General features: G+C 41.8%; 1 protein-coding gene across 1 annotated transcript in view; it reads left to right on the forward strand.

Moving 5' to 3' along the window:
- Window positions 1–14,599, forward strand: part of LOC138283896 (proprotein convertase subtilisin/kexin type 5-like) — a 570,601-nt gene that overhangs the window by 177,128 nt on the left and 378,874 nt on the right. Inside the window, exons 5-6 of the mRNA XM_069222102.1 lie at window positions 8,628–8,773; window positions 12,939–13,133. Coding sequence (XP_069078203.1) covers window positions 8,628–8,773; window positions 12,939–13,133 — 341 coding nt within the window. The remainder of the gene's footprint in view (window positions 1–8,627; window positions 8,774–12,938; window positions 13,134–14,599) is intronic.

Below are 14,599 nucleotides of genomic sequence, written 5' to 3' on the forward strand. Positions count from 1 at the left end.
GACACCAGAAAAACCGTGACCCACGCCCTCGTCACGAGCCGCCTGGACTACGGCAACACCCTCTACGCCGGGACCACAGCCAAACTCCAAAATCGCCTGCAACGCATTCAAAACGCCTCGGCCCACCTCATCCTAGACGTACCCCGCAGCAGCCACATCTCCGCACACCTGAGACACCTGCATTGGCTCCCAGTCAGCAAAAGGATCACCTTCCGACTTCTCACCCACGCACACAAAGCCCTCCACGACAAGGGACCGGAATACCTCAACAGACGCCTCAGCTTCTACGTCCCCACCCGCCACCTGCGCTCCTCTGGCCTCGCACTTGCTGCTGTCCCTCGCATCCGCCGCTCCACGGCGGGTGGGAGATCTTCTCCAAGACCTGGAACTGCCTCCCCACCAGCCTCAGTACCACCCAGGACCACTCCTCTTTCCGGAGACTCCTAAAGACCTGGCTGTTCGAGCCCCGTTAACCCCCCCTTTTTTTCCCCTAGCGCCTTGAGACCCGCACGGGTGAGTAGCGCGCTTTATAAATGTTAATGATTTGATTTGATTTGAGAGGGAACGAGAGAAAACGGCTAAAATTAACAACCACTAAAACTGGTAACATAAAAGTTTTTAAAAAATCATTGCAACCAACATTCTACTCAGGTTAAAATGTTCTCAATCAGCAGGCAGTGGTTTCGCATATGTAAAACTTATAAAACGCCAAGAATGAATATGGGATCAACAATGTGCTTGTTTCAATTGACAATCCCCCGCACAATGCGACAAACTAAAGGTCTCATAAATGCCCACAGACTATGGCAACTGAATAACTACAAAGTAAATCGCTAAGGCCGGGCTTTAGACACCATGGGCCTGATTACAACTTTGGAGGAGGGTGTTAATCGGTCCCAAATGTGACGGATATACCACCCGCCGTATTACGAGTCCATTATATCCTATGGAACTCGTAATACGGTGGGCAGGATATCCGTCACATTTGGGACGATTAACACCCTCCTCCAAAGTTGTAATCAGGCCCCAAGAATGTTAATGAGTACGCGCCTGCCAGGGTAACAACGGTCCGCAGTGCAGAGAGTGCTGAGCTCCAGGGGGCCCACTCTGCACAGTACACTATGCACGGGCGACAGGCACCTGACTTGCCCGGTGGAAGGGGGCCCCCTACAGGTACTTTGCATGGGGGCCTCTTTAAGTTTGGTAATGCCTCTGGGGCCTACCCCACCAAAGATCTTAGGCAATGATACAGCTGTCTTTCATGATAAAAGAAAAGAACACATTTCGGCGAGGTCCACGCAATAAATGTTCCAGGCTAGTAAATTCTCACAATAAGGTACCAAATGCCAACCGTAAGATCGTTTTTTTTCCAATGCTCCTCTAATAGTTTGGTATTCGTTTGAGAAGCAACGTCTCGTCGGACGAAAATATTTTTATTTTGAAGGTTCAATAAAAGTAGTTTAGGGCAGAATATTCGGCAGTCAGAGAACACCCACCACCTCACCTCTATATCCAGTCGTACTGGCGTCCAAAGGCTCAACTTGAAAAGAAATGAGTGATAGTGCGAGCCGTAAGAGGAGGCGATAAAAAAGGCTTCAAGGCAACAGCAGAGATCAAATGAAGGTGGTGGCCACTCAAAGAGCAGGTTGTAGATGTTAGGCAGGCCTCTCCTAGCCCGAAGTAAGCTTGCAAAAGTAGTCCCCAAAGTGAAGGTACATTTACAGCGCCGAAGAATGTCAACACAACGGGACCGGTAAAAGCGCTTTATAGTGCCGTAACGAGCAGCAGGTGGCATTGTTAGGCAGGCCTCGTCCACCTAGCCCGAAGTGAGTTGGGATATTTAGTCCTGAAGGTGCAGCTGCATCGCCGAAGAATCCCACCACAATGGGACCGGAAAACATGCTTTATAGCGCCTTAATGAGCAGCAAGTGTAAATGTTCACTAGCCCAAATGAGATGGGATATGTAGTCCCCAAAGTGAAGGTGCAGGTGCAGTGCCAACGAATATTATTAAAACAGCTCTAATGCCTGTTGCAAACAATGAAAATAATATAAACATTTCTCCCATATTGAAAATGTAATCTAGCAACCGAAAACCCTAAAACCTACTTATACCTGCTATACCATGAGAGCCTGGACTAGTTTAACTTGTATCTAGAGTTTCCTAGGGAGACTCAAAGCACTGTGTAGCTGTTTACAGCAATAGCCTGTATCTATCAGTAGCAAGGAGAGAGTGTTCCCTAGAAAGGAAAACATGCATCAGCATCACCTCCTTTCCTCTTGATATCAGCTTTCAGCTCAGAAGATGATGCTGCAGCAGTACTGTAGTCTGGCAGTCACGTGTAGGGTCTTCTGGCAGTATCTGGTGCGAGAATCTGGGACGAGGGATCTCTCTTGCCAAGTGGTCCCTCGATTGGCCTTTGATACTGTAACTTATCCCATATAGGAAATTTCTGAGATAATCTTAAGAATGTCTGATATAACCTGTGTGCAGCAATGTGCTAGCCTTAAATGCATTATTATTGCATCAAACTAAAAACGTAAATTCAGACTACATTGTTTGTTATTATTATTATTTGACCTTGAAGTGGAGATAACAAGGCACTTTCATCAGGTATCCTATTAATGCCATTGTCTGTATGACTTGACAATTTCACAGTTTCTTGGAAAGATAAGAATGGACGGCTTCAACATCAAAGGCAGACATGCTGATGATCGGGGGAAAAAAGAGAAAATTAAGTTTCGCCTCCTCAAGATGGAGTGTGACCTTAGGGACTTTCCGTCATATGGTGGTCCACAGTGGTGTAGCCTCCTCAATGGCAGCACACCAGAGGACCCACAGTTTCACTGCATGAAGGACAAACAAGGCAAAGTATTGACAAGGCCTTCATAGTGATAGTTCCCTCCACATCCATCTCCGAGTCCTTTAGATTCATAGTGCTGGCACCATTTCCCAGCTGGGCCATGGAGCACCTTCAAAGTCCATGCGCCTCTCCATCCTAGGTTGCCATCACTTCAGAATTCCTGGTAAGACCCTGATAAATCCATTCACAAGGCCATACAGGGAGAGGAACAATGCTCACCAGGTACATCTGGCAGGGCTATGCCTCTAAAGGCTGTGCCGACTATGGAGCCACAGACACAGCCCGATTGCCCCTTCAGAGAATTGCTGTTTCACATTGGAGAAGGGTTGTCTTTTCTAGAGTGCCAAATTGATCAAGATGCACCTATGTTACCTCTTCCTCACAGACAGCACACTGGATCTGAACCAGACTGCTAGAGCTGAAGACCGCAAAGTCACAGTGCCACAGGAGACTTGAAACCAGTATGTTTTACTGCAGTCATCAGGTGGGTAAAAGGGTTGCTGCTACATGAACATCCTGTCATGCAATCTTAGGATTGTCGTCTTGCCCCACCCTTACCTCCTAAGGATTCTCTAATTTGCTAATGGTGTTGATTGAAACCAAGAAAGAATAGAAAACTATAGAAGGGAACCAGTGGAATCAAGGGTAGCACCAGGAGTACTAAAGGGCAATCTTAAGGTAGATGCTGGTATGTCTGGTAACTCATAACACCTGTTCAGACAACACAATCTTTTTAACCAACTGATACTGTATTTTAGAGCCTTTTGCATTATAAAAGTAGGCTTAATTTAACAACCGACCATGGAAACTATTGTTGGCTAACAAGGCTGCATGAAAGAAACAGTTGATGACTGAAATGTCTGAATTAATCTCAGCCACTGGTAATTATTAGGGGCCGTGTTGTACCTTCCATTCTCTGCAGGGTCACCCTCAAACGTTCTGCCTTTGGCTCCCATTTTTGCTGATCTTGTATCTTCTGGTCTTACGACTGTGCACCCATAACCACTGCTAACCAGTGCTAAAGTGCATGTGTTTCCTCCTTAAAACATGGCGACATTGTCCCGTCCCCAATTGGCATATTTAATTTACTTATGAATCCCTAGTGAAGTGGTATTACAGATACATAGGGTATGTAAATTAAATTCTGGTAGTGGACCTGCAATACTGATTGTGCCACCCACTTACGTAGCCCTTTAAACAACTTGGTTCTGCCATTTCAGCTTGTGTGCAGTTTAAACTGCCATTTCAATCTGGCAAAATAAACGTATAGCCTGTCCCAAACCTTCCTTTTTAATACATATAAGTCACCCCTTAGGTAGATTATGGATAGCCCAAAGGGCACGGTGCAGTGTACTTAAAAAGTAGGACATGTGTTTTTTTTGTTTTAGATGTCCTGGTAGTGAAAAACACTTTCATTTTTTTCACAACTGTGAGGCCTACCTCTTATGTAGAATAACACTGGTGTTACCTTATTGCATTTTATAGGTGTAATTTCCAAACAGGAATGGGTAATCAGTTCACGTTTGATGTTTCTGGAATCCTAACTTAAAATCATAATTTATGGTGAAGTCAGGTCAGATTTTAAATTACAGTTTTTAAAATGCCAATTTTAGAAAGCTAGTGTTTCCTTGTCTTAGCCCTTTAGTGCCCGTAGCCTGTCTTTGGTCTCATGACTGGGTGTTATTGACAGTTGGGCTTTGTATATTCCTCCTAGACAGCTACACACAATAGGGAGCTTTGATGTTCCTGGATGGGAGGGAGAAGCTGGGCACTGCCCCACTGAATAGGCTGTGTCCTGCCTCCACACAAATGGTTGCATACCCCCTGTAGTTAGTTTAGAGCCAGGACAGGAAAGGAAGGATGCCTGGGGACTTTAAGGAAAAACCTCTAGAACAGGGGTCTCCAACCTTTTCTAGAATGAAAGCTACATCTGATCAGTAAAAGTCACCAGGAGCTACTGAAAGCCAAGCAACTCATGCATTGTTACCAGACACTTCCACGTCCAGCTTCATTGTCTTTAAATCTAATGTCCATAGAGCCAGTTACTATGGTTTGAACAAAATTCTTTGACTAGGGGCACCATGACAGGGCTGCCATATGTGTCAGTCAGAGCACGGTCTATTGGTATGTATGAACATGTATGTGAATAAATGGGATATATCTGGATGGTGACTGAGAGCCTGTGTCACATGTTCTTGTGGCACTGGACATAACTTTTGCCATATGTAGTACTCTTAGATATATAACACAAATATACAACCACTTATATAGGAGGTATTTAAACTGCAGAAAAATGTTCTGCAAAAATGTTCATAATAGGGAACATTTTTCTACACTTTACATTTCACCCATTAAAAAAAATGGCCGTATTTTTCAGTTATAAATATGGCAGCGTGTCTACCAACCACTGGGAGCAAGAGGCCTGCTGTGTATAAACTTTGTTTATATGCTTTCCAATATTAAAAATCATTTTAATTTTGTCCCATTTCAAAGTGTTACAGGAGACATTTTGCTCCCAGTGGCCTGTAGGCCTGATACCTTATTTATAAGAAAAATACAGCCATTTAGTTAACAGGGAGGAATTTAAAGTGAAGAAACCTGGTTCATAAAACATTAAGAGGAAATTGACTCAATTGAAAGGAAAATAGAGAAAAACATTAAGACATCCCATTTAAAAAAATTACTATTTTTCAGTGATAAATATGGCACAATATCTACTGGCCACTGAGAGCAAGATGTCTGCTGTTTGTAAATGTGACACTTTAAAACGGGAGAAAATTAAATTGGAGTTCACTTAATTATTAAGTTAACTCTTCATTTTAATTTTCTCCCATTTTAAAGCCTTCACAAACATCACTTTGCTCTCTCCCTTCAATACTGAGGTGACAAGAACTTTTATTTAAGAGTTAAATACCTCTGTGCTTCAGTTCTTCACCTCTTTGCCTGACCCTGGGTCATAAATATGAGTTGAGCACTGCTCATTATCAGGTCAATCAATCAGGAATTTGTAAATCAATCAGGAATTTGTAAAGCGCATTACTCACCCGTGAGGGTCTCAAGGTGCTGAGGGGGGAGGGAAGTGCGGAGGGGAGCAGTGCTGCTACTGCTCGAACAGCCAGTGCTGAGCCCTTTGTGGCTATTTGGGGTAGTTCACGCTTAGGGCTCCATAACTTTTTTCCACATAAGCTATCCACGCCATATTTGCGTCCATTTTTTCCAATATCCTGGGGATTCTAAAGGTACCTAGGGTTTGTCAATTCCCATGATGGGGACCGAGTAATTAACCAAAATACAGCTAATATTTGGGTTTTTAGGGAAAAATGGGAAAAAGTGGTGCTGAAGAAAGCATCTGTTTTTTCCCCTGCAAATGGCATCTATGAAGGGTTTGTCGTGATAACATCACCATGTTTCCAGCTTTGAGAACCAGGCAGACTACACTCGAAAAAACATATTTTTCCACACAGTTTTGGCATATTACTGGGATATACCCCCTTTTTCCTATTTTTTACATCGTTAGTGACAGAAATGGCTATGAAACCAATGGTGGATCCTGGAACACTATACATTTCTGAAATGTAGATACAATTCTGAATTCAGCAAGGGGTCATTTGTGTAGATCCTTCAAGGTATTCCTGTAGAAAGTAACAGTTGAAATAAAAAAATATTGAAATTGAGTTGAAAGAAACAGCCATTTCTGTATACGTTTAATCTATATCTTTTTTCCAACTATGGCAGATTCTCAAAAGCTGCTGGGCCCTTCTGGTTGTGTGGATATACAGAACTTGTAGATTCACCTGGAACACAAGGTACCCAGAGCCAATTAATGAGCTGCACCTTGCAATGGGTTTTCACTGTCTACCGGGTATACAGCAATTCATTTGGTAAAATATGAAGAGTGAAAAATAGGTATCAAGGAAACCTATGTATTTCCGAAATGGGAACAAGATATGGAGTTTATAAGCAGTGTTTATTTGCACATCTCTGAATTTGTGGGGTCCTTATACTAGCAAGTGAATTACAAGGCATTTTTCAAAATGACTTCTTTCTTACACACTGTCTTAAATTTGAATGGTGCAAATGCAGAGAAAGACAATTGGTAATAACACTTGTTCTGCTATTCTGTAATTCTCCAAGTCTCCCAATAAAATGGTACCTCACTTGTGTGGGTAGGCCTAGTGCCCACGACAGGAAACGTCCCAAAACTCAACATGGACACATCACATTTTCACACTGAAAAAGGACACGTTTTTTGCAAGGTGCCTGGCGGTGGATTTTGGGCTCTAGCTCAGCCATCACTTAGGGAAACCTAGCAAACCTTTACATTTTTAAAAACTAGACACCTAGGAGAATTCAGAAAGTGGTGACTTGTGGGGCTCTCACCAGGTTCTGTCACTCAGAATCCTTTGCAAACCTCAAAATTTGGCTAAAAAGCACATTTCTACCGCATTTCTGTGATGGAAAGTTCTGGAATCCAATGAAAGCTACAAACTTCCTTTTACCTAGCATTCTCCCAAGTCCCCCGATTAAAATGGTACCTCACCCTTGTGGGTAGGCCAAGTGCCTGCAACAGGGAAGGGCTTAAAATGTATTGTGGCGAAAATGATAACTAAGGTGAGTGTTCTAATTTTTCCTGGGATAGGAGCACCAGAGGATTTTTTAAAGCCCTCCCTGGTGTCGGCCAACGGACGACACATGCACCAAAGGGGTTAAAAGGAAAACACAACAATATTTATTGCAGTGTTTATTTAAAAATGAACTCAAGGCTGCAAGCTACTCTGAAGGTGTCTGTGAGCTACTAGTAGCTCGGGATCAACTGGTTAGAGACACCTGATATAGAAGGTTCTCCCACACTTCAAAGGTCAAACTGGGTATAAATGCTGAACCCCAGACACCACCACATCATTACATGTTTGGCCCTGTGGATACTCTGTCAGGAAGGACTGCTGAACTGCTGATGAGCTGTCACTCTGCCAGACTGCAGCCCTGCTGAACCTCTGCATTGCTGTGCTGCTGCTTTGCTATACTGACCTGCTGCCCTCCTGCTTGGGTGAGAAGGACTAGGCCTGCATCTCTTGAACCCAGAAACCCAGAGTGACTCCAAGGACTAGTTGGATGGCCTCCTGACTTCTGCCTCAGAGACAGAAGGCACAAGCAAGCTTGCTCTGGCACCTGGACTCTACTGTCTGTGAGTCTACCCTGCCAAATAGTGCTACCCCAGTTCTGGATCCTTAGAAGTGAGCCTATGGTGCTCTGCCAGCCTCTGTGGAACAAGCGGAATGAACGTATCACCCATTTGCATTGCTGCAGCTGCATGGATCAGAACCACTGCAGAGACCGCATACCAGCCCGTCGCTGCAATGTAACTGGTGTGATGCATCCTCACCACAGGTCCTCTCATCTAAGGTTGATGGCATGCTCGGCAACGATGACGGACTCCACATCGCAGCCTCACAGCTCCTGTGAACCAAAGCATCACCACAACTGTGCAATGCATCCTCAAGTTTGAACTTCGCAAAGCAAGCCGTCATCAGCAGGATCTTCGTCAGTGACGCAGCAGGGCCACACCACAGCTTCACTGCATCTCAGAGCTGACTCAATGCTTTGGGTCGAGACACCTCTGTGATGTGGATCCTTGCAATGCTCCAAGAGATAAGGTACTCTGTTCAGCAGACCTAACTGGCTCATACCACATGTTCTAACTACTGTACTTGTTTAGGGCAAATGTTGTGGCTCTGAAATAAATCTTTTAATCTTTTTTCAATAGATATCGACATCAGTGCTACAGACACTGTCCTCAAAAGACATACGCGGACGATGGCAGGAAACTGTGCTTCACTTGCCCGTCATTCTGTTTTGACTGCAAGAATGAAACTTTCTGCTCATCATGTCAAGTTGGCTACTTTTTATTTGGTAAGGTCACTATATCTTTGTTTTAACACAATTGCCTTAATTCTGTAATGTTTAGCTTACCATCCAACTGGCATAGAAGTAATTCAACTTTAGGCTGGAGGAGATTGTGGCACATCGTTGAAATCCTGTGGCATTAAAGATGCTTGCTGCAGTTGTAGCTATTCATCACTCCTGTCTAAGCTGGACAAAGTCCCTGAAGTAGTACAAACAATATTAACTGACTGCAAAACAACATTAAAGACCTGTCTACGGCCCTCTGCCCAACTTGTGACTATCAACAGTTCTGGCATAATAGGTTCACTCCTAATGACAGGATCAAAGTTTGAAGCAAACTCACCTGAAATCTGCACTAAATATTCCCCAGTAACAAAGGGCACAACATGCCTCAACACTAAGTACAGCAAAGTTAAGGAAGAAGTGGCGACAACGACAAGAAAATTCAGAAAACCAATGTTCTATACACAAGTGAAGCCAAAAAAGCTCAGGGCTGAAGAACTAAGCCCATCAGAAACTCTACCCCGGCCCCTGAGGGGTTAGCACTGGAGACGAATACTCTATTATTAGCTAGGATAAGATCATAGAATATGGGCAAAAGAAAGTAAACACCATCTCCACCCATAAAAAGTATGCTGTCTCCGGGATACTCGAAGTAGGATCTAATAAGGACAGATAGAAAAGGGATATTCTTGCCAAAAATACATTAGGAGTTGACTACATTGATGAGAGTAGTGTATTGCAGATAACTTTATTTCTAAGGCCATATTTAGAAGACTCACTATTTGACTATGGTCTTTTTCCTGTGCTGAAGAATACATAGGTGATTGTTCAGACTTGGCAAGGAATAGGGAACCTCCACAGAGACTCACCCCAACCTTAAAAGTAATAAAAAACAGCTTAAATGTGCCTTCTGAGGGAGCTTGCTGGGAAAGATGAAATGTTAACAGCTCTGGAGCAATTGCCCATCTAAGTAGTGGAAGGCCAGATGTGAATAACAGAATTATATTTATACCATTGTACTCCTCCAGAGGAAGCCATGACTGAAGAGGGGCAGCATTCTGATAGTAATTCAGACACTGGCAAACTTGCATCATGCATCTTCAGATGATATTTTATTAATGAAATTATTGAAAACGGAATTGAGTGAACTAAATGAGTCTACTGAGAGCTTATGATCAAGTTACATCTTGGCAAAGATGATCATGGCTATTAAAGATACACTTGCTGAATAAGGTGGAAAAATATCCACACATATAGAGGAATCATACCCAAGGATCCTGGAGCAAGCAGAGAGACAGAATATAAAGCACAATAGGCATAACACCAAAGTGTCTTTTAGATTGATAAATGGTTCTTTTTCTAATTATGCAACATTTAATTATATGGCAAATGTTAAGGTTGTTCTTTACCATCAAACAGGAGGTAAAGGAAGTGGGCTAATAAGAAACAAGAATCATCAACTAGGGCAAGGCAGGCGAAAGAATAATGACTGGGACTGGCTGGTCACACCCGTAACAGCAACAAAGAACATTCAGCTATAGGAAATTCTTTTTCTTGACTTTCATTATTATCAGGTACACTAGTAAGCTGGAATATTGCTGGGTTAAAACATAAAGTAGAGGACAAGAACTGGGTTGCCTTTGTATAATCCTTTAATATCTGGTGCTTTCAAAAAACTTTGGCTATGGATGGATTCTCTCTGTATTGTGCAATTAAGTTATTAAAGATTAGACCAAAAGTAGGATTAACTACACAGATTTTTTTAAGGTCCAAGCAAATTTGATTGTAAATTACAATATACAGCTCCTTATGCTGGGACTTAACTGCATGATTATAGAAATGTTTGGTGAGTATCTGCTTTAAAAAAAGGGATTTGCCAGGTATTGAAAGCTCTGGAATCTGCAACTATCGAAACATGATTGAGAAAAAAAAGAGGCTGACTCAAATAAAAATAAATAAATAAAATATTTCTGGTTTGTGGCAAAAATAATATTAAACCACATGCTTCAGTGTCCAAAAGAGTATGCACTGAAGAGGAAACTGTGGGGGTTTACCTACATTCTCAACAGAAAATGTAAAGATTCTAAGGAAGGACATCTATTCAATGGAACGACGACATCCTGTGGACTCCACACACTAAAGATTCAAACTATGTCATATACCAGAGCAAGGGCAATAATGCAAGTTGGATCAGCATTGAACAATGGCACCTTTTCATTGACACACATGTGGAAAGACGGCAAAAGGTGATCCCGACCAATTAATTGCATCACTTCTTATGCAGAATCCAAAATCCATGCACTGTAAAGTAGAGAGGGATCTGATATTCTGTTCTATGGCAATAAAGTCTTGACATAGTAGAAGTAGTTGGCAACCAACTACTCCAAACACCTAGAATTATAATGGGGATGAAGCCTTCAAGGAAAAATGTAAAATGATCACAAATCTAAACGCTAAAAGTAAACTGTGTAAGTATGTAAAGTATGAGACTTAGTTGATTCTGATTTGAGATCCAAAAACTCAAAATACCAACTAGGGTCTAATTAGATGAAGATGTGAGGGTCCTTCCTAAAATTTGGATTTAAGAATTGACTTTGAGCAATGGCTGTACCACTTTTCTTTTCTATACCAGGCCCCAAGTTCTTCTGAACCAGAAAATGATACAGTACTTCAAACAAGTACTTTATTCGGCCTTCATTTCACCATACTTTAAAATGTGAAAAGAACAAATATTTGGAATCCAGTCACTTCCCCCCCGGACCCTCTGCGAATGTCCTCCTATTTCAGGGTTTTGTCGTCTGCTTTCAATGGTTCAGCAAAGAGCAGGTACCATTCTGACCATCACACTGTCAGATCCCCTCTGAAGACCCGAAAGCAGCAGTGGTCCAGCATCCACCTAAGCTTGGCATTAGAATCCAGCTTTCAATGGATGACATAAGAGTGGAGCAATCACTTACATCAGAGCAGTGAAATACTTTTTTTAAATCTGGTGTTTCTGAAAATAAAAAAAAGAATTGTTAACTGTGATCGTCAAAAACAATCAAGAATTTTCAGCTTCGTATCAAAACTCATGAGTGCTGCAAAACCGCAGCTGACATCTGGAACAACATGGCAGCTCGAAAACCTATGACACTCACAGTACTAGGGGTGATCTGAATCTGATTTAGAAGCCACATTTAGATACTTGCACAATCTTTTGTGAGGCTGAAAGGTAGCTGTAAAGTGCCAGTTCCACTGTGCTGCAGGTAGAGATTTACTGGCAGAGCTTGTCATGGATTGCTAGTGACAAGGAGAGTAGGACCCTTGTATGAGGGATTGGGAGTGAAATATATGGTCTGACAGCATTATGACATCTAAGCCATTGGATTTGGTTTTCTGTTGATGACCTGGGACACAGGTAAACATAGTAGGATGGAAAGTCTTATGGTAAAGGAAAAGTGAAGATGCTGTGTGAGGGTGGCCTCTCGGGGATCTGGGGGTTAAGAAGAGAGAGGGATGAGGTGATGTCAAGGTTCTCATAGGAGCCGTGAATCATTATCTTCAAATCTTCAAATTCTTGGTGATGCAAATAAAAAGATTGGCATCCGAGAGCTCAAAGAGGGAAATAGAAAGTTTATGAGCATAAAGGATTGTGGAGTGGTTAATAATATTAAGCTGTTTTAGAAGCAAATCTAAAAAGAGAGGGGTAGTGTTTGAGAAGAATAAGTCATAGTTTTCAAAAATACCATCCATGCACTGATATTGATCAGCTGTGAGTGTTTCATGGTTCGCTCTCATGACCTTCAGTTTGAAGTTTTTTGTTTCATATTTTGAGAGGCTGGTGGATAAAGTATCCTGAAGGTGCTAGGGGCAGGCTTGAAAAGATATTTTGAGATGACAAGGATCTCAGTAACTTGCAGAGTGACTGTAGAGACAACTTTGTTCTCAATAATACTGTTTTGAAGTCCGCTTTGGTGAACTTTGTTCTAATCGGTGTCTATTAATGTAGAAGTACAGTTTGATACATAGCTGAAAACCAAGTGCATTCCCTTCTGTCTTAATAACGTACATATTTTCTATTTATGTTATCAGAATAACTGATGTTCTTCAGTAAAGCACCCTATGTAAACTAAATCTTTACAGCAACTCTGCGTGAAACTTTTCTGGTTCTTGTATTTCTTGACTGCAGACACAGCGTGTGTACAGAAATGTCCAACTGGCACCTACCAAGATGTGAACAGTGGACGCTGCGAAGCTTGCCATTCCTCTTGTCAAGCTTGCCATGGCCCATCGTCCCATGAGTGTGATTTGTGCCCAGGTGGAGGACAACCTGCATATGGCTTATGTGAAGTTATCACCTGTTCACTGGGATGGTATTATGACAGTAAGTGGAATTCACGTTTTTTGTCCTAGTAAATACCTAAACTGTATCACAAATGATGTCATGTTAATTCATGGATTACATCTATATTTCTATTCTCTCTCCATCTCCAAAGTGGAATAAACACTTTCACAAAATGAGCCACTCCCATGGTGGCTTCATCTGATGGTAACCCTTCTCCCCTAGTTCTTCAAGTTGACCACTTTCTTAGCCCCATCTCATATTGCAGTATAACCTCTCTTTACTGTTTTCTCATCTTAATACACATTGTTATTTCATCCTTGAAGGCCCATCTCTTAGATCCATCAGCTTCTCTTTAATGTTTGGCTTTCTTCCCTAAATACACAAACTTCTAGAAAGCTTCCCTGTTCTTGATCTAGCCGTGGCACTTCAAATGGTGACCAACTTACACTTCTCTACACCATCTGAGTTGGATTTTCTGCTTTTGCACATTCAGATGTAATCTTCGCTAATTGCAACAATGTGCATAAAGCCAACCACTAGTCTTCCTTCTTCTCCTTTCATTGTGGTGTTCCGTAAGCATCATTTATTAGATATTTTCTTTTTTCTGGTTATAACGTCACCACATTCTTCCATGAATTTCTCTTTTGTTGTGTCTTTTCACTTTTAAATCCAATGGTCCTCAAACATTTCTTCCTTCCTTTCTTGTATGTCATGTTATCTGAGAAGTTCTCTGATGCCCCAGTGGACAGGTTATGTTGTACAAAAGGGTTAAATCAATACATATTTTAGTACTGCTTTTAATGGCAGTGTTTCTCAGTTTGTGATCATAAGTTCAAGCATTACATGTCTTAAGCACTCTTCTCTCAGTCAATAGCTACCCTGCCTGGATGTCCCTTACTGGAGAACAACAAATTTTTCAAAAACCCTGTAACATTACTAATTAGTTGCTATCAGTTAATTGATGTCCACTCATGCATGTCCGTACCAAAAACACAAATGAGCATTCTCCTTGCAAGCATAGCTTACATGCTTAGATCATTATCTCTATGAAACTCCGACTGATTCTGGACCAACTATAATTGAAAATATATTAAACACAAATTTCATCCCTTATATACGACCATTAAAACTAGATGCTACCTTGGTAGAAATGTGTAACACTATTATGCGTTTTATTTTATATCCTGTCCTGTTTACACTGGATCTTGTGCAACCTCATGCTCTTTTGTCAAGAAGTCTGCTACCCTGGTGGGTCTGGTTCGTGCCATACAAATCAGCAAACTAAATAATTTAATAGTCTCTTCCCCCCACTCCTTTAAATTTGAAAACACCTTTATTCATCTCCTTTCCGGTCCTCCAATATTAGAATAAGTCTATCCCTTCTTTTTGGTAAATTGAATATTATTAAACATGGCAAAAGTGACCCATGCTTCAAAAAAGCAAAGGTGTAAAATGAAATGCCTTATAAAACCAACGTATTGGGATTATCTTTATTAGTGATAGTA

This window comes from Pleurodeles waltl, chromosome 3_1, assembly GCF_031143425.1.
Source record: "Pleurodeles waltl isolate 20211129_DDA chromosome 3_1, aPleWal1.hap1.20221129, whole genome shotgun sequence".
In the NCBI taxonomy this organism is placed as follows: domain Eukaryota; kingdom Metazoa; phylum Chordata; class Amphibia; order Caudata; family Salamandridae; genus Pleurodeles; species Pleurodeles waltl.